General features: G+C 45.3%; 1 protein-coding gene across 7 annotated transcripts in view; it reads left to right on the forward strand.

Moving 5' to 3' along the window:
* Positions 1 to 24794, forward strand: part of RASGRP2 (RAS guanyl releasing protein 2) — a 336802-nt gene that overhangs the window by 26844 nt on the left and 285164 nt on the right. For all 7 annotated transcript variants that reach the window (XM_069645042.1, XM_069645041.1, XM_069645039.1 and 4 more), the window contains exons 4-5: positions 9644 to 9706; positions 13920 to 14051. In XM_069645042.1, the coding sequence (XP_069501143.1) occupies positions 9644 to 9706; positions 13920 to 14051 (195 nt within the window). The remainder of the gene's footprint in view (positions 1 to 9643; positions 9707 to 13919; positions 14052 to 24794) is intronic.

A 24794-nucleotide genomic window follows, 5' to 3' on the forward strand; every position in this document is an offset into this window, starting at 1 on the left:
TCACGGTTAGGACCTTTGGTGGATATCACCTCAAGTATCAAAAACCTTAATTGGGTGATTGAGTGTCCATTGTCATTGAAGTGTCTGGCAACTGCCGAAGTTCTGTTCTTGTTCCTAATGTTCGATTTGTGCTCATTCATCCTGATGCGAACTTTTCGTGATGTTTCTCCTACATAGTATTTACCACAAGGGCATTTGATCGCATAAATAGCATTTTCTGATAGACACGTCGCGTGCTGTTTCAGTTTGATTTTTTCTCCTGTTCGTGGGTGCGTGACTATGTTGCCTTTGATAATGTTGTTGCAATTCCCACAACTCATACATGGGTATGTTCCAGGGTGTTTGTCTGGTTTAATCGAGGATGCCCTACCTCTGGTGTTAACCAACATGTTGTGTAAATTGCTGCTATTCTGATATGCGAAAACCGGAGGAAGTGGGAATAGTTCTTTTGTTCTTTCGTCGCTGGTAAGCACATTCCATCTGTTGTGTATGATAGCTTTGATCTGCCTACTTTGTATGGAGAATTTTGTTACGAACACAAGTTCCGGACTGGCACTTTCGTGTTTTTTGTCAAGTAATTCCTGTCGACTTTGGGTATCTGTCTTAACTCTGGCTGCAGTTAGGTCTGTTTCAGGATAACCTCTCAGTTGCATTTTTTCTTGCAGTTTCTGTAGCTGAATTTGACAGTCTTCTGGATCACTCACTATCCTTTTTATACGTAACATCTGTCCATAAGGCAGGTTGCGCAAGGTATTTGGAGGATGGAAGCTCATGCGGTGCAAAAGGTTGTTTCGATCTGTCGGTTTGGTGTAGAGAGTCGTGTTTATCTTGTTGTCTTTGATAATGGTTTGAACATCTAGATAGTGGGTATTGGGATCCCCTATCTCAAGTGTAAATTGAATACGATGGTCAATTCCATTTAAATATTCCCAAAACTCTTGGAGTTCATTCTGATTACCTGCCCATATGCCGAAAATATCGTCAATGTACCGAACCCATGTCTTGATGTGACGTTTCCATCTTTGGTTATTGAGTACATGTGACGTTTCAAATTGGTACATAAAACAATTCGCATATGCCGGTTCCATTGTGGCTCCCATGGCCGTTCCTGATATTTGTGTATAGTATTTCCCATCGTACGTGAAGTTTGAATTCTTAGAAATGAAATCAAGAAGAATCATTAGGAATTCCTTGTTGGCTCCAATCTCAGCAGTTTGTAGTAGTAGAGCTTCGACTGCCTTCTGTCCAAGGTCATGTGGAATGCTGGTGTATAAGCTGACAACGTCAATAGTATATAGAATGTCTTCTGGAGTTAATGTTATTGTTTCTAATATTCTCAAAAAATGAGTGGTATCTGTAACATATGTGGTTGTGGCTTGGATGATTGGCTGAAGAAAAAAATCTATGTACGTCTCCAATGGTTGCAGAATGCTTTGCGTTGCGGCCACTATGGGCCTTCCAGGTGGGTTGTCTAATCGTTTATGTATCTTCGGCAAGGTGTATAAATGGGGCATTAAAGGATGTGTGGTCAGTATATATGCTTTGGTTTTGGTGCTGATCCATTCATTTTCTACTGCTTGTGCAAGAATCTCTTCTAGTTTCTTTTTGATGCTTGGTGTCGGATCATGCAACAGTAGCTTATACGTATTGACATCTGAAAGTTGTCATAAACATTCCTCATGATATTGAGACGTATCCTGAATCACAATAGCTCCCCCTTTATCGGCTGGTCGAATGGTGATAGTCTCATCTGTAAACAGATTTTTAATTTGTGACAATTCGCCCCTATTCAAGTTGTGCCTCTTGGGTGCATGAAATTGGATCTTCTTCAGATCGTTGAGTACCATTTTTTGAAAAATGTCTATCGATGGTACATTAATCGGAGGACAAAAAGTGCTGTGAGGTTTGAATTCGATGTATTCTGTAGTTGTTGAGGATGCCATAGTCGATGGAGTGGTTTCAGCAAAAAATGTCTTGAGTTTCAATTTACGAACAAGTTTGTACAATTCGACTTGTGTTTGAAATCTGTTAGTGCTGTATGTTGGTACGAATTTAAAACCCTTCTCAAGAGTCTGTATCTCACAATTAGAAAGAATCCTTTTTGAGAGATTAACCACTAACTGCGATTGGTTTGTAGCCTTGTTAGCATTCCTTGATTTCTTCTTTCTCCCCTTCCTTGTCCTCTTCCTCTGTCTAAAAAACCGATCGTTGTTGCACGTTTAGGCTGTATTGGTCTTGTTCCGTTCTCTGAAGTACTAGCGGTTTGCTGGTCTGAAGCTAAATTTTCTCCTTGCTCTTGGGTGTCCGATTCTGAGCTGCTATTGCCTCTAGAGGGTTTGTTTGGACGTGGGCCTTGTTGTTGATACTTATCTGCCCAGGTGTAGACTTCGTTATTGAGATAGTCGTATGTGTCCCGACGGAATTTTCTTATTTTGCGAGCTTCTAAGTCCTGTTGATAATTTTCCAATTTCTTATTAATGTCCGCCAAGATCTCAGCAAATCCCTCGTTATCTGTGATAGCAATGATGTCGTTAGAGAGGTTCTCAATTTCTTTTTCTAGTTGTTCAACATTACCCGACAGCTCTTGTATGGTCAGCAACATTAAATCTAATGAGCATCTATTGAGAATTTGTTCCATTTCTCGACAAAGTTTTTGTTTTCTTTGCAAAGTGTAGGACGTAGGGGGGTCCGTAATCCTCTAGGTATCCTTTGGGCCTTGTAATACCTACTGAGTGTTACTGCATGCAATTTACGATTAATTAGCTTCCTGATATTATACTTGAGTTGTTTAATCTTGCTCTGTGGGTCGACACTACTGGGAATATGTATAGTGTCCTTAATGAGGCCAAGTATAGCATCTGCTTCTTCTGCTGAAAAGCCCAGCGTTGTAGCTCTGTTATCTGTGATATGTTCGATCTCTTCGTACGACATACTTTTTTTTTGTGTGCCACGTTCAAATGAATCCACGGATGAAGACAAGAACAAATGGGTTAAGGTGAACGAGTACCACCTAGGTTGATGTGTTGGTTTTTCGGTTAGTTCAATGTAAATGCGATTCAAGATGCAAACCCGCTGGTGAGGTGCCTCTGTGAAGTAGCACGCTAAAGTATACGAAAAAAGTGGACCGAGGCCGTGAGGCCAGCGATGCGGGCTGCACTCCCAATAACCACAGAGTGGTATAACTGTTTTCAGTCGGTCAATCGGAGGTAATAATCATTCAAATATTCTGTTAATATTTATGAAGAAATAGAGTTTAATTTCCTTAGTGCTCTACAGTTATATATCACTGTTTTAGCAGATGCATCACATGAGCCCAAATTGGCCTATGCATTTCGGAGTCAATATCCTTCCTCAGGTCCAGCTCATGTAATATTCAATGTATCAAAAACCTATCATCGGTTTCAGTCTAAGTCCCACAATGTACATTATATATATATGTCAGGCATGCATCATATAAATGGCATTCAGAATAGAGGTGCAGCATTAATTAATCATACAGAGAGTATTATGGTGAACAGTAGTTACATTATGGGTAGAACAAAAGCATAAGTGGGCCGTGTGGTGCAATATCATCATGATTAACATTCCAAATGAGGCCAGTGAAAATTCACCGCGTCAGCATTTGATCATATCAGCCACCATCATCATCAAGTTAAATTGTCACATGTGTAGGAATATAAAGCGCATCATTTAGATTATGATGATTGTAATATAAAATCATGAAATATAGCCCATACATACGTGCCAAGTCGCGGAGGTATGAAAAAAGAAGAAAAGAAGAAAAGAAAAGATGAATGAGAAAACATCGGATTTACTAAATTAGCTGATTGTCCGCTAATGTGAAATGCTGTAAAACTACTATCAATAAACAAGAGGTACTGACCTTGGTGTGTATCCAGTGTCAGTACTTCTACTGTAGGGTAGCACGGAAAAACTGCTCAGTATGGCTGACTAGCAAGGACTGCAGCGCTAGAAAATGTATACAAATGCAAGTATCAGGTCTATGTACGTGCGGTTAGCACAGACTTGTAAGCGATTAAAAGGTGCACTGAAATAGCATGTAAAATCAACGGACTGCTTACCTAGTAACCACAAGAGTGAATCCTTGAAGGACGCCTGGTAAGCGCGTGAGTCGTGTGCTGAATAACTAGATTCTCCAGCTTGTTTGGAAAGCGTAACCATGGAAACCGCCCAACGCTTCGTCACGGCGGCGGCCATCTTGTAACATATATAATTACTGTTGGGTCATGCTAAATGTAATCTTTCCCTGTGTTCCTAGGTCTAGTCTCTATTGCTTCCCCCCAGAGCCTAATGGAATGACTTCTGACTCGAAATGAAAACATCGAGTAAATAAACGTAAAATTAAGAAAATAATAATGATTAAAACATTTTTTTTAAATGCTGGCGGCATAGATGTGCTGGTATATTTAAATATATTTAAATTTAAATACCGTCTAGCTATCCTGCTAAAGCGTGATCGATGGTAAGCAGTGATATGTGCTGGAATGTGTAGCAGGCGCTACCTTCGTGAAGAAAAAGACGGGGATGTATCCTGATGCGCATGTGTGGCATCTGTGAGTAGGCTAGCTACTGCCTGAAAACGAGTGCATCATGCTGTGCTGGACTCTAGGTCTGCCTGTTATGGTAAACGGGGGTATGCTGATCCGGTATTCTACTGCCTGATGGAAAGTTCATAATACTCGGTGAGGCTCAAAATCAACCTTGCGTGGTGCACAAAGACCTACAGTGTGTTACAAATATCTTCATATCTCCAACACATACACAGTCATAATGTCATAGTATGAAAGAATCAAGATGATAGTAAAGGGGAGAAGGCAAGAAAAAACCTTTGCAGGCCACTGGCAAGACATATATGGACTTATGGGATGCAAATACGGTTAACCACCTTGCTACATTGCTAACCACTATATATTCAATTAAAGTGGGTATACATCAGAAGACAAAAGAAAAAGAATGCTAAAGGAAACAACTGAGGTCTAACTGTTCGTTCATCCCATTAGGTGATTGTGAGTCCAGTCTATCAATCCAATAGGCTTCCTTTTGTGCTCGCCATTTCTTAATATCACGGTTAGGACCTTTCGTGGATATCACCTCAAGTATCAAAAACCTTAATTGGGTGATTGAGTGTCCATTGTCATTGAAGTGTCTGGCAACTGCCGAAGTTCTGTTCTTGTTCCTAATGTTCGATTTGTGCTCATTCATCCTGATGCGAACTTTTCGTGATGTTTCTCCTACATAGTATTTACCACAAGGGCATTTGATCGCATAAATAGCAATTTCTGATAGACACGTCGCGTGCTGTTTCAGTTTGATTTTTTCTCCTGTTCGTGGGTGCGTGACTATGTTGCCTTTGATAATGTTGTTGCAATTCCCACAACTCATACATGGGTATGTTCCAGGGTGTTTGTCTGGTTTAATCGAGGATGCCCTACCTCTGGTGTTAACCAACATGTTGCGTAAATTGCTGCTATTCTGATATGCGAAAACCGGAGGAAGTGGGAATAGTTCTTTTGTTCTTTCGTCGCTGGTAAGCACATTCCATCTGTTGTGTATGATAGCTTTGATCTGCCTACTTTGTATGGAGAATTTTGTTACGAACACAAGTTCCGGACTGGCACTTTCGTGTGACAGTAATTCCTGTCGACTTTGGGTATCTGTTTTAACTCTGGCCGCAGTTAGGTCTGTTTCAGGATAACCTCTCAGTTGCATTTTTTCTTGCAGTTTCTGTAGCTGAATTTGACAGTCTTCTGGATCACTCACTATCCTTTTCATACGTAACATCTGTCCATAAGGCAGGTTGCGCAAGGTATTTGGAGGATGGAAGCTCATGCGGTGCAAAAGGTTGTTTCGATCTGTCGGTTTGGTGTAGAGAGTAGTGTTTATCTTGTTGTCTTTGATAATGGTTTGAACATCTAGATAGTGGATATTGGGATCCCCTATCTCAAGTGTAAATTGAATACGATGGTCAATTCCATTTAAATATTCCCAAAACTCTTGGAGTTCATTCTGATTACCTGCCCATATGCCGAAAATATCATCAATGTACCGAACCCATGTCTTGAGGTGACGTTTGCATCTTTGGTTATTGAGTACATGTGACGTTTCAAATTGGTACATGAAACAATTTGCATATGCCGGTTCCATTGTGGCTCCCATGGCCGTTCCTGATATTTGTGTATAGTATTTCCCATCGTACTTGAAGTTTGAATTCTTAGAAATGAAATCAAGAAGAATCATTAGGAATTCCTTGTTGGCTCCAATCTCAGCTGTTTGTAGTAGTAGAGCTTTGACTGCCTTCTGTCCAAGGTCATGTGGAATGCTGGTGTATAAGCTGACAACGTCAATAGTATATAGAATGTCTTCTGGAGTTAATGTTATTGTTTCTAATATTCTCAAAAAATGAGTGGTATCTTTAACATATGTGGTTGTGGCTTGGATGATTGGCTGAAGAAAAAAATCTATGTACATCCCCAATGGTTGCAGAATGCTTTGCGTTGCAGCCACTATGGGCCTTCCAGGTGGGTTGTCTAATCGTTTATGTATCTTCGGCAAGGTGTATAAATGGGGCATTAAAGGATGTGTGGTTAGTAGATATGCTTTGGTTTTGGTGCTGATGCATTCATCTTCTACTGCTTGTGCAAGAATCTCTTCTAGTTTCTTTTTGATGCTTGGTGTCGGATCATGCAACAGTAGCTTATACGTATTGACATCTGAAAGTTGTCATAAACATTCCTCATGATATTGAGACGTATCCTGAATCACAATAGCTCCCCCTTTATCGGCTGGTCGAATGGTGATAGTCTCATCTGTAAAGAGATTTTTAATTTGTGACAATTCGCCCCTATTCAAGTTGTGCCTCTTGGGTGCATGAAATTGGATCTTCTTCAGATCGTTGAGTACCATTTTTTGAAAAATGTCTATCGAGGGTACATTAATCGGAGGACAAAAAGTGCTGTGAGGTTTGAATTCGATGTATTCTGTAGTTGTTGAGGATGCCATAGTCGATGGAGTGGTTTCAGCAAAAAATGTCTTGAGTTTCAATTTACGAACAAGTTTGTACAATTTGACTTGTGTTTGAAATCTGTTAGTGCTGTATGTTGGTACGAATTTAAGACCCTTCTCAAGAGTCTGTATCTCACGATTAGAAATAATCCTTTTTGAGAGATTAACCACTAACTGCGATTGGTTTGTAGCCTTGTTAGCATTCCTTGATTTCTTCTTTCTCCCCCTCCTTGTCCTCTTCCTCTGTCTAAAAAACCGATCGTTGTTGCACGTTTAAGCTGTATTGGTCTTGTTCCGTTCTCTGATGTACTAGCGGTTTGCTGGTCTGAAGCTAAATTTTCTCCTTGCTCTTGGGTGTCCGATTCTGAGCTGCTATTGCCTCTAGAGGGTTTGTTTGGACGTGGGCCTTGTTGTTGATACTTATCTGCCCAGGTGTAGACTTCGTTATTGAGATAGTCGTATGTGTCCCGACGGAATTTTCTTATTTTGCGAGCTTCTAAGTCCTGTTGATAATTTTCCAATTTCTTATTAATGTCCGCCAAGATCTCAGCAAATCCCTCGTTATCTGTGATAGCAATGATGTCGTTAGAGAGGTTCTCAATTTCTTTTTCTAGTTGTTCAACATTACCCGACAGCTCTTGTATGGTCAGCAATATTAAATCTAATGAGCATCTATTGAGAATTTGTTCCCATTTCTCGACAAAGTTTTTGTTTTCTTTGCAAAGTGTAGGACGTAGGGGGATCCGTAATCCTCTAGGTATCCTTTGGGCCTTGTAATACCTACTGAGTGTTACTGCATGCAATTTACGATTAATTAGCTTCCTGATATATTCGAGTTGTTTAATCTTGCTCTGTGGGTCGACACTACTGGGAATACGTATAGTGTCCTTAATGAGGCCAAGTATAGCATCTGCTTCTTCTGCTGAAAAGCCCAGCGTTGTAACACTGTTATCTGTGATATGTTCGATCTCTTCGTACGACATACTTCTTTTGGTGTGCCACGTTCAAATGAATCCACGGATGAAGACAAGAACAAATGGGTTAAGGTGAACGAGCACCACCTGGGTTGATGTGTTGGTTATTCGGTTAGTTCAATGTAAATGCGATTCAAGACGGGGTGCAAACCCGCTGGTGAGGTGCCTCCGTGAAGTAGCACGCTAAAGTATACGAAAAAAGTGGACCAAGGCCGTGAGGCCAGCGGTGCGGGCTGCACTCCCAATAACCACAGAGTGGTATAACTGTTTTCAGTCGGTCAATCGGAGGTAATAATCATTCAAATACTCTGTTAATATTTATGAAGAAATAGAGTTTAATTTCCTTAGTGCTCTATAGTTATATATCACTGTTTTAGCAGATGCATCACATGAGCCCAAATTAGCCTATGCATTTCGGAGTCAATATCCTTCCTCAGGTCCAGCTCATGTAATATTCAATGTATCAAAAACCTATCATCGGTTTCAGTCTAAGTCCCACAATGTACATTATATATATATGTCAGGCATGCATCATATAAATGGCATTCAGAAAAGAGGTGCAGCATTAATTAATCATACAGAGAGTATTATGGTGAACAGTAGTTACATTATGGGTAGAACAAAAGCATAAGTGGGCCGTGTGGTGCAATATCATCATGATTAACATTCCAAATGAGGCCAGTGAAGATTCACCGCGTCAGCATTTGATCATATCAGCCACCATCATCATCAAGTTAAATTGTCACATGTGTAGGAATATAAAGCGCATCATTTAGATTATGATGATTGTAATATAAAATCATGAAATATAGCCCATACATACGTGCCAAGTCGCGGAGGTATGAAAAAAGAAGAAAAGAAGAAAAGAAAAGATGAATGAGAAAACATCGGATTTACTAAATTAGCTGATTGTCCGCTAATGTGAAATGCTGTAAAACTACTATCAATAAACAAGAGGTACTGACCTTGGTGTGTATCCAGTGTCAGTACTTCTACTGTAGAGTAGCACGGAAAAACTGCTCAGTATGGCTGACTAGCGAGGACTGCAGCGCTAGAAAATGTATACAAATGCAAGTATCAGGTCTATGTACGTGCGGTTAGCACAGACTTGTAAGCGATTAAAAGGTGCACTGAAATAGCATGTAAAATCAACGGACTGCTTACCTAGTAACCACAAGAGTGAATCCTTGAAGGACGCCTGGTAAGCGCGTGAGTCGTGTGCTGAATAACTAGATTCTCCAGCTTGTTTGGAAAGCGTAACCATGGAAACCGCCCAATGCTTCGTTACGGCGGCAGCCATCTTGTAACATATTTAATTACTGTTGGGTCATGCTAAATGTAATCTTTCCCTGTGTTCCTAGGTCTAGTCTCTATTGCTTCCCCCCCAGGTAAAGGGTCGCGTGATGTCACATCCGCTACCTCTGGCATTTTGGTGAAATGCCGTCCCTGGTCTGTGTGTTCCAGTATCTCATCCCTTTGAGCCTACATACCCACGCAGGCATAGGAAGTTGCTTATTCCTCATCAGTGCAAAAAGGCCGGTCTAAATAATCCAGGGTAAGGTGGCGCATCTAGGCTCTCTATCCTGTTGCTTGTATTGTCTCCATGAAGGTGTGCATTTGGGATCTTCCTTAACTCGAGCTCGTACCTCCCAGGAGACGTCGGGGGCAGATTCAAACAGCCAGAGGGCAAAAACCTGCCACCTTGTCAGGTGAGTGACTATTTGCATTATGCTCAACAGTCGTTTCACTGTTCATGTTGCCAGACATGCCACATTGTCCCATGTCATGCGTGAGTGGTCTTACCCTTTTCTATGCAATTTGATGCTCGCAGTTCTAATGTTTCCTTAGTATGTCCAGGTCTTAGGCTTAGACTAAGGTATCCCAATCAGTGAAGGCCAAATTAGTGCCCCCCTGATATCTTTGTTGTGGCTGTGTGGGTTGAGAGCGGTTGCTGGAAGGGGGAGGGAAGGCCACGCTTAGGTTTGATCAAATTCAGCGTCCAAACTTTTCAGTGGGTTGTCAATGCCCTCACGTGTTGGTTATGTGATCGCCAGAGACAATCCTGACTTCCTATAGTGTACTGCGTGGTAAAGGTATCGACCGAAAAGATCGTATTTAAAAGGTCGTAGATACCATTTTGCTGCATTCGGCATAGGTATAAAATACTGAATCCGAAAATATTGAAGTAGGTGAGCCGGGGTGTCCCCCGCACTCCTACTTCGGTATTTTTGGGTTCGGGGCTGCGGGGGTGTCCCCTGCGTACAAGAAATGCACAAAAAAAAGAAATGCGGCAGAGTGGGCCTCGGTATTTTGCAATTCGAGCTTTTCGTCTATGATATTTTAACGCACATTGCATGGTAAACAGCAGGGGTGTTGCTAGCTCTGGAAAAGATCTGGGGCTACGCTAATGTCGGGCCTAGCCTTTTGGTTGTAGCCCCTGAGATTCTATCCAGGGCTACAACCAGAAGACCCGGGACTGTAGCCCCCTCAGCAGCCCCTAGCAAGGCCTCTGGTAAACGCAACTGCAGCATAAGCAAGCAGCATGCCACACAATGCCTCTTAGTCTGGTTACCACCACCGCCCCTGAGATGCTCGCGTAACATAGGGCGGTTGGTAAGTAAGTGTGACCCTAGAACTGACTGCTCTCCGCAGGAAGGTGAGGACAACGGGTAAATCTACCTTTCAATTATTTCCTTCATTTCTTTTTTTTTATCACTGAATATCGTTTGTTGGAACACAAGATGTATAGAGAAAAAAACGGCAAATTGAGTTTTCCCCAGCGACGCGCAGTACAGCTCGCTCACAGTGTAAGGAGATGTAATAGGCCGAATTGAGACTAATAGGTTAAATTCTGTCCCAATTACTGTCACACTGCCCCTGGACGATGGCGGCGGAAGGAGGGAAATACAGTGGCGCGTTCATTAAGTGCACGGCCCTGCTCCGATAGGAGGCCTCCCACTGAGCGTAGCCCAGGCTCACATTGAATGCTTCACCGCAAGGCAGGGATCTCGTAGAGTCTAACCCGTACCTTGATGCCAATGCCGCTGAGGTCCCATTTCCCGATTAGATGAATCATAGACCTAGGCCCCCAAGCACCTGGGCATGAAGCCTGCCCCCTCCGCCCCCCCCCCGCTGGTTTTCCATTCCCTCGCTGTGCCCTCATTTGATGCCAGGGATAGAATCCTTCATGTCTTTCCAATTTCCCGCCATGAGATTGATTCCTGCCTTCGCATCCACCATGGCCTACCTCTGCGCACGCATCCCTGCAGGTATATCGGGGACAGGCGGGCCGGGCTGCCTCCACATATTACACCTGCCATCCTTCTTCTTGTGGTGGGAACTTTTGTGCATTGCAGCTCAGCAGAACCTGTGGTCCAGGCTCCAGCGGCTCTGGAAACCTGGTGGACGCCTTGGCAACGCACCAGCAGGAATAGGCCAACTTGACCCAGAGCCAGCCGCCTATGATCACAGGGAGGTAGCAGGACCCGAGGTGCCGGAAACGGTGTTAAGGATGCTTCATGAACCCCTGTTCCGGAGCATCCCCCTTCGCAGGCTGATGGGCGTTGCGTTCTGCAACTAGCGCCGAGATACCTGAGGGTTCAGTGCGCTGCTACAAATGCAAAAATAAATAAATATAGCTGTGTGCTCGCTCCCTCGTGTTCCCGCCACCTTCAGCCTCTGGTCGGATCTATGTGCCAATATCCCCTATAAAAATATTACCAACACTAACACTACCACAATAAGAGCACCATGGCAATAGTACCCACCTCCCCCAACCAAAATTACACCAAACAAAGGTGTTGTTATTCATAGCCAAAATGCACTTCTGCATCTTCTTGACCCGGGTCCAGTTACTGCTCCAACTCCAGCCCTGGCGTTGTCATAGGCACGCGGTGGATGGTCTGCCCCAACCTTTGGCTCCGGGCTGCTTTGCTCTGGGATTAGGAATGCCTCCATGAATTGCTGACAGCATTACTGAGAGCAAGGGGGGATAGCTCACGAGTTAAGTGTTCACCTTCAGCCACTAGGCCAGTCTAAACTACTCAAGTTTGAATCCCGGCAGGGCCGGCACAGCCCACCATCCTTCAAAAGGTGGTACATTGAGTATCATTAAACAGTTTCACGTAATATTGTCCCCACCAACAATATCGCCATATATCAAGCCGCCCGGAAACAGCATAGGCAATATTATTGATGGGGTTAATATTAGGTTTACATGGGAGCGAGGGTAGCAGGGGTGTCCCCCGCTCCCTTTAAATAAATATTGGGATTGCGGGGGTGTTCGCCGCAGGTTCCATGGGGTAATATCGCTGCAAAAAAGCCACCATTCTTGTATGGCGACATTTTTGCAGCAATATTAACACATGGAACCCATTAAACTGGGTAATAATAATAACTCTTATTACAGCGCTTCGGTGTGGGTGGAAGGCGGCATGGAGTGCTATATGTATCAAAATCTGGTATTGTTATTACTGGGACATTTAACTGGGTTCTGTGTTACTGCCTGCCCAGTTGCCTTAGCCCTGATGACCCCTTACCCTCTGTGCAGTCCATATCACGTTTCAGGGACTCGCAAACCAATATGTGCCCCTTTCACACATTATGCATCTATGTACACCATCTCCCCCTGCCCCCCAGCCCTAGAGGCAGAAAGCCAGCCTTTTCCAGAACCTCGTCCAATGCGCACTCTTGCTGGTCACTCTGGTTTCGCATGGTCAGTCCAGGTTGCTATTCTGCCAACGTGTACCCATTGCGTTTCTGGATGTTGGATGATTGGCTAGTAGTCTGAGCCTAAGCCAGTACCCCACTATCGATGTGGATTGCAATCTTGACAATGAAGCACATATGTGTTGTCTGTTCAATCTAGCCCTTGTGTGATGCATTGTTGGACATGTACACGGTGCCTGGAAGCGACTCTCCTCCACTGGGTTGCCACCCTGCATCATTATTGTCTCTGCGGTGGTGGCACCTGCCTGTTTCTGGCAGCAGGAACTGTTACCTTCTGGTGCCCGCTGATGGGGGATTCAGTGTGAAGGGACCAGAGGCCGCCTCGTAACCCTTCTTTGGTGAGGGTCTCATGAATGGCTTAGAGGTTAAACTCTGACCTGCTGTGGGTATAGGATCCTCTCCGCTGGCTTTTATTTATTTAATTCATTAGGGCCATCATTACAGTTTTGCCAGGATCCCGCCGGTAATTAGGATACTGGCAAAACTGCCTTACTGTTTCCGTCACCCGATATCCCGTATTGCCAGGATAGTCTGGGTGGTGGGGATTCCGTAAATTCCCCTGGCACCGGTAGCACTGCTGCCAGTGATTCCGAAATATATTTGCTGGTAGGGTCCTGAACTCCCGGCAGGTCACTGCCCCTACCGGCAAACTTGTATCAGAATTATCAGACTGTTTTCTGGACCGGGAAATCATAGTGAGCCCCCTAGGTGTTTAAAGAACGCAGGCATGCAGAAATAAACCACTTTGGAGCACTAGAGAGCCTTTTATGTAGCTAATGTGTCTTGTAGAACCTCACATATTATAGCGCCACGATGCCCAAGGGCTGTTGTGCACTATCAAAATAAAAAAAAATAAAAAACGATCCATCAGTGGGACAAATCAGGCCTATTGTGCAGCAGGAGGTGCTGTTGGGTAACACTTGGTACAGCACAGGACCACCCAACTAACCAACTGGGTACGTACTGGTCCATTGTTAGCGTGTGCATATTGGGCGGTGGTCCATTTTTGCCTCTTGTACAGCAAAGCAATCATTTATTGGCCCTTCGGTGCACACCCAAGGTCCCCACACTGGGTAGTTTTTCAAAACACAGCAATCCCCAAGCACCAGGAACCATGGGCATGTGATGTTGGAAATGGAACGGACCCAGCATTAACTCACTGTCATTTCTCTTCCCCATCCGATCCCTGGACAGTTACTGGATTTCACAATTCCCGGCGGAGTTTGACTTGAACCCGGAGCTGGCGGAGCAGATCAAGGAGCTGAAAGGACTGCTGAACCGCGAGGGGAGCCGCAGACAGAGCAGCCTCATCGCCATCGAGAGTGTGTATGTGTGGGAGCTAAGGGGCACCGGTCTTGGGCAGGAGGGGCGCATGCTGGGTTTGAGGCATTGGGTGGCAGTAGGCTCAGCGTAGAGTGAATAATGGGAACATGCTGGCTGCATCAGGAAGCATTGAACCACAGCCTCTTCACAAGCTGCATGTATTTGTGTGTGTGCTATTGTGGTTGCCTGTGTCTCTGGGCATGTGATGTCATATGTGTGTTTGTTATGTATTATCATGTAGGCCACCTGAGATCAAGAAGGACTCCGTGGTTGAATGCTGTTGTATCCAAGGAATGTGTATAAGTGGAGGCCAACTTGAAATGTAAAAGTGGGACCTTCCCACGAGACACAATAATCAGGGTGGTCTTCTCCAAATGATGGGGCTAGTTGGACCTTTGTTTCCTAGTCCCAAATGATTTTGCTTCACCACGATAATTTATATATCTAGTTGTGGGCTTTCCAAGTTCCCCTACCCCACAACTGAAATTGGTCCCAAGTTCTTCTGAGCAGACGCGTAAGGGTTATAGCCAACAGGGAGAGGTGGAGAGGGGTCGCTGCATCTGCCTAGGCCTTCCTTTGACTCCACCCCCTTCGCCTCTATGATCTTATTGTAACCTCCTTGCCACTGTCTCATCCCTCCTTCAACAGACTGATCCTGCTTAGGGCTGCCCTTTCTCCTCTCAAATCTTCCCACTCTTTTTTGCCTGTGTACTGGCTTCCCTCAATCTGTCCTTCACTCCTCTCCGATTTCTCTTTCCTTTCATCGAGTTTTGGGGATATATCAAATTTTTTTCAAAATCGATATAGGATGAGACAATATCGTTGACATTGAGATATATACATATATATACATTACATATACTAAAGAAATGTATTGACATTTTGATATTTACACAGCTGTGTGTATTCTCAAACAGGAAGAGGCACCATGTATTTACACTTTATTTTGATCAATGTCTTCTAAATAAATCTGTTGGTGACATCTTGCATGTAGTTGGTGGCTTACAACTGAGCATTTAACCCACATACACAATATTGAGATATATTTTGTGCATCGCCATTCAGCCCAAAGATATCGAGATTTGACTTTTGGTCCATATTGCCCAGCCCTAACCTCCCGGGATATTTCCTTCTCTGGGGTAACCTTTCCTCTCCCTTATGTGGTTCCCCTGACCTCCATACCCTTACATTACCTCCAAGCTGTGGTACCTCTCCTGTTGCCTCCTCTGAACTACTCTTCCTTTTGAAGTTACTGCTCTGAATCACTCCCACCTCCTTCGCCCTATGTCTTCAATCACCTCCTCTAAGCATTTGGGTCCCTCTGTATTCCCCTCTTTATCCTCCTGGACTTGGCCTTCTGCTGATGTTATCACCTGGTGTCCCTGTCACTGTCTCTGCTTTTATCACCCCCTCCTTCAGTTTCTACTTTCCTGCCACCTCACCTGCCAACTCTTACCTTCTGATGTTGCCACCTTCACTGTCTTAACTTCCTTGTCCTTCTGTCCATTGCCACCTCCTGAGGTTACCACCTCCCCCTTCTTATTCCTATCACCATGACCTCTTTCTGTTCACTCTCCCACTTCTCCAGTGTCTTCTGTATGGATGGGCCCCTAATCACCTTAACCCAAGCAGGCCCACCACTCAAGGAACGTGTGCACATTTGTACGTAAAACAATTTTGTTGTACAATCGTCCGGAGAGGAGCTAGATGACCCTGTCGAGTCAGACTAACCCAAATGTCCCGGAACCACATAGGATGACACATTATATACATTTTTCCAGCAGTTAGAACACTCCCATATATTTTGTTACAATCCACCAGTCATACATGATTGGTCAAGACCTATACAAAGAAATTCCATCTTTCTCCAATTCCTGCAGTCTCGTTGGCCACCGATATCTTAACTACCATCTTCAGATCATATTCATAGCACACCCCTTCTTGGGGTTCGTCCATTGTAGGTAGTGACATCATTACACAGTTAAACATTCACATACAAACCTAATTCATTACAAGTCCCAGCTGGTCTGAGATCTCTTAATTCTAAATGTAATTTTCACATGGTTTGCATGGATACTTGAAACAGCATAAGAGAGAGCAGAATAAACAGGTTCCATTTGAACTGTCGATAGCCATCTTATCCAACACGGTTTTACTGGTGTCCCGGAACACTGACATCTAAATGACTACGATTTCAGCACGCACGGCACATCTTGAGGAAATAATCAAAACTCCTGAGTATCGGCCACTCTGGCCTCGAGCATCACCTCACCGCATGTTAATTGTTGGTCCAAGCAAATGGTCTGGCCTCTCTGCAAGCTCTCATGCACTTAAAGGAGATTATATCTGCTTTCTGCGACGCTACCAGGCCATAAACCCTTGGTCAGTTGCTAGCTGCCCATCTCCTTGGCTAATCATCACTCCTCCTCCAGCCTCCACCCTTGCTGAAGTAGATTTTCCTAGCCACTTAAAATTCACTGCGTAAACTGCTGACTGCAGAGTTTTAATTAATCCATAAATGCCCACCACATACAGATGTATATACTCCCTGTGTATGTATCTCAGTGTGCATGCATGTGTAATAAATATTGTCTCTGCTTTACAGTGGGTCCTTCATGACCAGTCCCCTTTCTCGCATGCACATCATGTTTTATATTTCATTTGGCAGTTTTGGCATTTGTCTTTCTATGCACATGCAAGTCTAATAGGTATCAGTTTGAGCACAAATAACACTTAAAGTAACATATCCCATTCACATTTAACTACACTGCATATATATGAAATGGCAACATCGCGCCCATTTCACTGCACCCCCAGTCACAAATCTGGCACGCACAACATGAACCCGCCTCCATCACTGGGACCCTTCCTGACCACCTCAACACTTTCATCTTTCCAGCTACTGCTTATTACACTGCTCTGCAGTCTTCAATCTTCCCCATGAACGCAAGCCTCCTGCTCTCGCAATCTACACTCAGCAAATGGGCCTGGCTTACTTTATACTGTGTTCCTGCCTCTCCCTAAGTGAGTCTTTAACTTAGGGTCTGATGTCTTCCTTGCATGCACCTGGGGCTGCGTTGTGCTCAGGGGTTGGGCCAGGCATATATCAGGCCTGTCCGTCATCTTGGATACGAGATTTTCTCATCTGAACCTCCCTGAAGCTGCCTGCAATGAGCTGCCTGATGTGGTGTTAGCATGTGAATTACAGGTTGGGAAAACTCTGCATAAGTGTTCTGCCTTTCCTGTTTTACTTGTACCATGGGCCAGCAGGGAGAATGATTATCCTCTAAGTATCAGAGTCGTAATGCTGCTTTCATGTCAGTTTCACCACAATCGGGGAAACCACGGTCTCAAAATATTGTAGCAAAGAAACTGTTGTGTTCATCGTGGGACAGCTGTAATCAAAAAGGGATTAGTTGATTACTGCACATCCGATTTGGTCGAATCCAAATTGGTCACAGATTCTTTACTGAAATTGGCTGCAAATATATGTGGGGGGGGGTAGAATCGTTAATATAAATATGGAGGTTGGTGAAGGAGGGCTGCGGGGCGTCTCCACCGCATATATTTGCTGTCATTTCTACATAGAGATAAAACAACTCGACCAATTCAGATTCGACCAAAAAGATTTTATATAATCAACCAAAACCATCAAAAAGTCTTCCTTTGTTATATCGGGTAAACTGGTAACAGGTGCAGTGTACATACTATCTTCATTGGTCACACAGAAAGGGTTTCTCTTAATGGGAAAGCCTTCGTTTTCAGTATTTGAGATCTGGGTCTGGTTACAGCAAGCTTTAGGCTTTCTCTACTAGGGAGAGGTCGTTTTTCCTTTACCTTTTAAGATTAGTCCAAGGGTGAAGGCCAGGGTTTAAGCCTTTAGGGCTGTTTTCCCATGATGGGCTAGTGGAGAAGGGAGGGACTGGGCCCTTGCTACTGGCCTGTAGTGAGGCTATTTGACAGACCCCGGCCATGTGCTGGGGATCCAGGTACATTGACTTGGGGATCCTCCAGTTCCACCCAAGCCCAGCATCCACTGACTCAGGGATAATACTGGTGTGACGAATCAACTTCCAAGGCACCAGTGGTCCAGGGATGAATACCGATCTCTAAACCATCAATCAGCCCCACACCTCTAGAACACCAGAAGGGATCCATACAGATTGGTAACACACATTATAAACCTCCTTGTCCAGTTTTGGTAACGTGGACGTAATGGCAGGCTTATCTCCGCAAGGTTGTGGATCGTTGTTTAGTTGCAACACAACGAAAATACAGTAACTACCCAATAATAAAAGGGACTGTCCAGGCATGGTTGTATACAAATATCTACTTTATTATTATCCCAACAGACAGTTCTAGCACACTACAAAATACAACATACCCTGTAAAGGAATGCAGAGGACAGACAGTTTCAAGAAGGAAAAGGGATGCACTCTGGATGCTGACAGGAGGGTAGTTGGTAAAATAATAATTCACAATAGTTCAAGGATACTTGGTTTAAACACAAAGGGAGCAATGGTTCATAAAATGTCACTAGGGGCTTTCGGAGAAGGACCGGTGCACAGGACCGCAATGTACCTTGTGCTTGCAAAGGTTCTTGGTGCTGGACAGGGTTGAGTCGGTTTCAGTATGCTTTGCAGCTTCTGCAACAGAGTTCATGGTGGGAGACAGCTGCGGGTATCAGGCGGCAATCAGTTCGGTGAGTCAGGCTGGACGGACGGCTGCAGGTTGGCCTACATGGCGGCTGGGGTCAGGAATCGTTGTCTCAATGTTGGTCGGCGGGTCTGAAGGACCGGTTGATGTGTCTCGGACGAGGTGCTCGACTGCATCGAATATGTCCTTTAAGGCAGATGTCGGTAGATGCTTGTCGATGCATTACTTCTAGCTTCTTCACTGGGCTCATGTCATCCTTTATGGTGGACGGCCCAAAGCTGAGGAGAGTGTTGTAGCCAGCTGCCTTGTCCTTAGTTTGGTTCAGAGACTCTTTGGCACTTCCCATCTAGGAAGCTTGCTGCAGAGCCTACCAGGGCATGCCTTGTGCTGGCTAAGTACCGGTTGTGCAGCTGATGCAGGGTCCTCTGGATTCAGGATCTCACTCTTTTCCCTGGGAGACGTTTAGGGGAGGGATCTTGCTTCCTTCTTGGAGGATCTGGCATTCCTTCACTGCGGAAGATGTAAGGCAGACTGTGCCTTCACTCAGGGTCCAATGCTGAGTTCATCTTGCTACTCCTTCCAAAGTCTTCAGATGATTTGCCCAAAGAGGGGCTTAGTCTTCTTTTAAAGCCAAATGGGTCACAGTGATTGGTGTAGGCTAAGCCTACCTTCGTTAACCAATCCTGGGTCCCCACCAACAATCTCCTGTATGCACGAGGTCATAACAAGAGTGCTTTGCAACCGAAAAGATAAAGTGGTGAAAACATGTAATACCCAAGTGCGCCCATCTTCCTGTCAGTTGTGAATCAAAGGGTCTCTCTAGTTAATGGAGCCCTTTGTGGTTCCTGATTAAAGCGGCAGGTCTCCCTTGAAGCTGCAGCGAGAACAGACTTTGAGTCTCCTGAAAATCACATTCTTATACCTTCGAAATGGGGTCCACCTGCAGTGCAGTCGACGCAGTATAGAGAGAGTTGCTGATTTGCTATTTCTTTATTGACCTCTTCAGAACTTCATCTACTTCCAAAGTAGCTTGTCTCCCATCATCTAGCCCCCTAAGCTAACCTACCCTGCTGGGCCTCTTGGTCCTTCAGCTTCCTCTGCAGACTTCTTCGGCCTCAGGAAGTGATGCTATAGAGCCAACGACCCAGCTGACCCAAAACATACTACTGGGTCTGCGTGGGTGTTGTGCCTTTAGCGGCCTCTTGTCTACTTTGTCCTCTGGATCCGTGTCTCTCCGTGTGCCGCCTGTATCTTCCCATAATGCTGTTTCCATTAGTGTTGGCCAGTGGATGTGCTGTGCCACTGGCACTTTGCCACATACATTTCGACAGCAGAAACCTGTTTGCTTAGATCGAGAATGTTTCTTCTGTGTCTATGAAGAGTGCTCCATTCACCCTATTGGCACACATACCCTACCTAAAGCGGCACGATGCAATTCTAGTACTGTTGTAGCAGACTGGCATGTGGTGGGTGGTGAGTGGTTGGCAGGGGGAAGGGTAGGAATCCCTGTCACATCATTTGTTTTCATTTAAATAATTACACTTAAATTGACTTCCTCATTTTACAATTGAAATGAAATCCAGATAGGATAGGCAACTCAAAAGTAAGCAAAGAATAAAGGGAGCAGGTTATGTGGTTGAGGTTGGAAGGGGTGTCTGTGAAAAGACTGAGTTCCCCTCCAATGATATTCCGCTTTGAAGTAACCTCTTTGTTAAAAAGTGGTAATTGGTGACAATCCGCGTTTGATGGTCTCAAATCGGGGCAACCTGAAGTCGTGCGCGGTCTGGACTTGGCATTGCAGAACTCTAAAATCATTTTCCATTCCCTTTCTTCTCCCTGCCTCACCCACAAAAAGGTAGACACATGTTAACACATGGGTTAAGAAGACTTAATTGCCCTGGATCTTTCCACAGTAGACATCTTAGTCTCGGGAGGATATCTCAGGGGCAACGTGATCGCCTTGAAAGCAAGAAGCCATGGAGCACCACAGGTTCCATCCCCGGGTCTGCCCTTAGAAACCTCTGGGTATTCAGCACATTATAAATAACCTATCATATCATATCACATCATATCATTAAGGCTCAAACACATGGCTGCCCAGAGGATTATAGCTCAAGTCTTGCTAGCGGTCCAAGGCTGCGTTAGCTACTTTTTGTTCTAAAGAAGTGATTGGTGGCTTCGCCTTCCTGCTCTTGCCCAATCTTCTTCCCCTCTGTGACTTCACCACAGTCTATGGATCCAGGTACTGATAGATTCCTTGCAAAGTGTTTTAGGCCCTGACACATCAGTAGCTCTTTTTGGCAAAGTGATCTTGGGATCCTTCTTGCTATGTTCAGTTTCCCCAGGAGAGGTCCTGGCTACGGGGCAGTGTACGGGAATGTTCTTTGCACAGTTGCAGTAGGAGCCTGGGAGCCTGTCTTGCACACCCTGCAGCAGACCTACTTCTCATTTTCACTCACCAGCTCCCTTGCACCTCGGTCCTGTGCTTCCACTGTTTACAGCAGCTCACGGCTCCTCCCTTTAGTTTTCTTTTCTTAATGGCTTCAGACACTCGTAGGCCGGTGGTTTCTGGGCTCATTTTCTGGCCACTCTTCTGTACCTTTGAACAGTTGACACCTGTCATGTCCACTATGGTTCTCTGTTACTCACGCATTCTGCCTCTGTCCGCCGTGCCTCGGCCACGGCCTGGCTACTCACACCTTCTCAGTCTACTAAATAAAGGCTCCTCCATGGCTCCTCCAAGTCTGAGTTTGGAACTCGGCGCCGCTCCAGATGCATAAAGCAAGAGGCGCATCGGGCGAGTAAACCTGCGCCTCTACTGGCATCCTTTCCTCTCCCTTCACTTGCCCCTGCCTGGAAGACTGTTTTTTTCTGGCTGGGTTGCCCACAAAGGTAGTCCTTCACTGAAGTCCTGCTAAAAACAAGCATTGGCAAAACCAGCAGCTTCACGTGTGTAAATATTAGGCATTTGCCAGGCACTGCTATTAAATCCCCAGGTACTCTCACCATGTTGCACCAGCTACCATCAATGGCTAGTTAATAGTGGCAGTGCCTGGCAAGTGCCTTTGACACGCCTACCCAAAAGCCCAAACTGCTGGCATTGCCAATGCTTGTTCACACACTCTGCCATCTGTGTGGTTGAGAAGTTAAGGACATACTGGGCTCTGAGGGCCTTCTCTAAAGGTGTGGGCGCAGCTCCAAAGACTCACAGCCATTAGAAGGGTGTGGCCCCTGAGGTGGCAATCTTGTCCCCGGGATGTCTGCTTATGTGCCTTTCAGTCGCCACATGGTTTCTCTTCAGCAATAGAGGTGTTGCAGTACGGTGACCAGATGTCCCGGTTTTGCCGGGAATGTCCCTGAATTGGGTGCCCCGCCCCCCTTTCTCAAGATTATTTTTCCATTGGAAAAAGCAGTGGTCCCGGTTTTTTGGTAGTAGGTCTTCATAGTTGGCAGGCAGGAATGCACAATCTCGCACAGAAGAAATGCTGCGTTTTACAAATTTAGATAGCGGTGGTTTGGGATAAATTCATTACAATATGTGTGTTATCCCACCAGTAACACTTAAACCTCTTTCTCCTCCGACCACTACTGAAGTGCACTGCCTTGACAGCCACTTCCAGGACTGAAATGTCCCCAGAGAAACGATCTCCATGCGTGCTCCGGAATAGAGGGGCACACTTTGCCCAATACAAACACATGTGTTTACAGGCCCCTCAAAAGCCTACATCGAGAGGGACCTGTCCCAAAGAACTGCCCATGCCCCGGCCTCCCTGAGTGCCCTCGACAGGTCTCGCTGGGCCCCAACCCCCACAGGAACACCCAAAGTTCCTAAAAAGCTCACATCTTGCCCGAGGTGCCCATCACAGGATCTAAAACTAGAGAGGGTGCTCTCAAAGCTTTGGGGAGCCCGCCAGCAGAGTTGTGAACTGCATGGGCACCTGTGTCACCATAAGTCACATAAGGGACACAACTATCAAGTCTCCAAGTCTATAGCAAGCAAAACGCAGGTGCCACCTACCAGTTAGTTTTTACTGTTGTGTGTGTGGGGGGGAGGGCTGCGGCCGAAGATGAGCAAATACTCCAAAGCCTACAGGCCTAAAAAGAGGGTCCCAGGCTGCTGAGCCACAGGGCATCTCTCAGTTCTGAGTCCAAGTAGTGCCTATACCTTTAATGCATTGCTTTGCAGACTTGGCCTTAAATTGACCTTTTTCTCCATTCCACAATGTTTGAGATAAGCCTAGTTCCTCCCCCTTCTCAGAGACAACCCAAAAGGGGCCTTGTACAAGAGTGCACCACACACCCTCTCCCGGGCCAGTAACACTTCCTGATTCTGCATCTCGATTGCTGTCGGGGCACTCTACTTCCACCAGAGAGTCAATCCCTAACTTGGATCCTGTCCTGCTTGAATGCATCAGGACCTGCTTACGATCCCCCATTGTAAACTTCACTAACCATTCCTGTCCCGCTTGCATTCCCTGGAAACACCCAGCATCTGTGCACATCAAACTTTCAGCAGCCTGGAGAAGCCATTGAGCACCAGATCTCTGACTGATGCTCCGCTGATGGACACCTTTACTAAGTTTAAAACTTAAGATGCTGAGAGAGACTCGTTTGCAGTGGTCGAAGTGAGCGGGAACGGCTGGGAGCGGTATTCCACTACCTATTTTTTACTGTTAACAGCTCCATTATTTTTTGCCACCATTTTCACCGTTCCGGATGCCGTTCTTTGTGAAGTTAAAGCACACTTCTCTGTTATCAGTTAAACCTAAACTGAAACCTGTTTCAACTCAATTGGCTGTCGACCAGCAGGACTGCACCGCTTGAATAATGTGTTGCACGTTGCTATCTGCCTCCCTACTCTGTCCACCGGCGGAGTCACAATGCCTCAACTTTTTTGTTACACTAATATCACTGCTCGTTTGTAGACCTTATCAAGCTGGTCCACCCTTCTCTTACACCGCTGCTGGTAGCTGCCAAGCTACTAGTGACTCCCCCCTTCCACATCACCGCCCCATCCTCAGCCATCTTCTCTATAGAGCCCTCTGCCGCTGCATCTACTCAGTCCTAGCTTAGAAAGGCCTGATGGTGTTACAGAGGTTGACCGGGAACTGGGTCACATGGATGATCCCAAAGGTGCAGTCTCTTATGTTTGTACCTTTTTAATACTGCATCATGACTTGGGGCACCATTGATGCTGCTCTGCCTGCAGTTTTGGCGGTTCTTCACTTTCATTGCCATGTGGACACAAGAAATAGCTTGTACTTTCCTTGTGATGGAAACTAGCTTTTTGCCATCTCCACAGATGACCAACTCATGAAATGTATGTCTGGGTACAGACCGCAAAGTGTTTCACTATTATTACGACAAAGTCTCCTGCCAAGTCCCCTCCTGGGCCCCTTGTCCTCAAACTTCAAGGACAGGGCCCGATCTGTGGACGTGATTCCTTTCTTCTCAAACTGAATACATTGGCAGAATAGCTCCTCTAGTGGCCAAAGGAGGAAGCAAGGGCATTCATTAGGGTGTAGGATAGGCCATGTAGAAGGAACCGACGTGAAATTACATGTTTTTTTCTGCACTTAGCCCTTGACCCGTCATCTTTGCTTTTTCTCTCCTTGCCTCCTGATTGGACTCCTCCTCTTCTCCCCTGTGGACCTGCTTTTAAGCCTCCTTGGGGTGCCCCAAGCAAGTTGCAATATTCTAATAGTAAGAACATGGGAGCTCCAGTGATATCGATCACATGGCTGAGCTGAAGGAGCCGGAGATCTCGTGTGAGCACCCGGACCAGAAGCTTGGTCTTATCAGTTTGGGCTATTAGGTGGCGCTTGTGCCACCTATAAGCTGAAACTATTGCGTTAGAGTTCAGATAGGAAGAAATGACATATGAGGAGGGACAAAACGCTTGTAGGTGCTATTTGGTGATTTGCCCAATCATTGACTGCCCATGGCCGTGCTAATCCCTATGGCCATTCCCACTCAGTTCCTGCCCTTTGCCACCCAAAACAACGCCTCACAGATCATAGAAACTCTTTGTGCTTGCTTTAATCAACCCTTACCATCAAACTTTGCACTTGAAGTGCCAGACTGTGTTTT

Source organism: Ambystoma mexicanum, chromosome 2p (assembly GCF_040938575.1).
Source record: "Ambystoma mexicanum isolate Mex_15411 chromosome 2p, UKY_AmexF1_1, whole genome shotgun sequence".
Lineage (NCBI taxonomy): Eukaryota > Metazoa > Chordata > Amphibia > Caudata > Ambystomatidae > Ambystoma > Ambystoma mexicanum.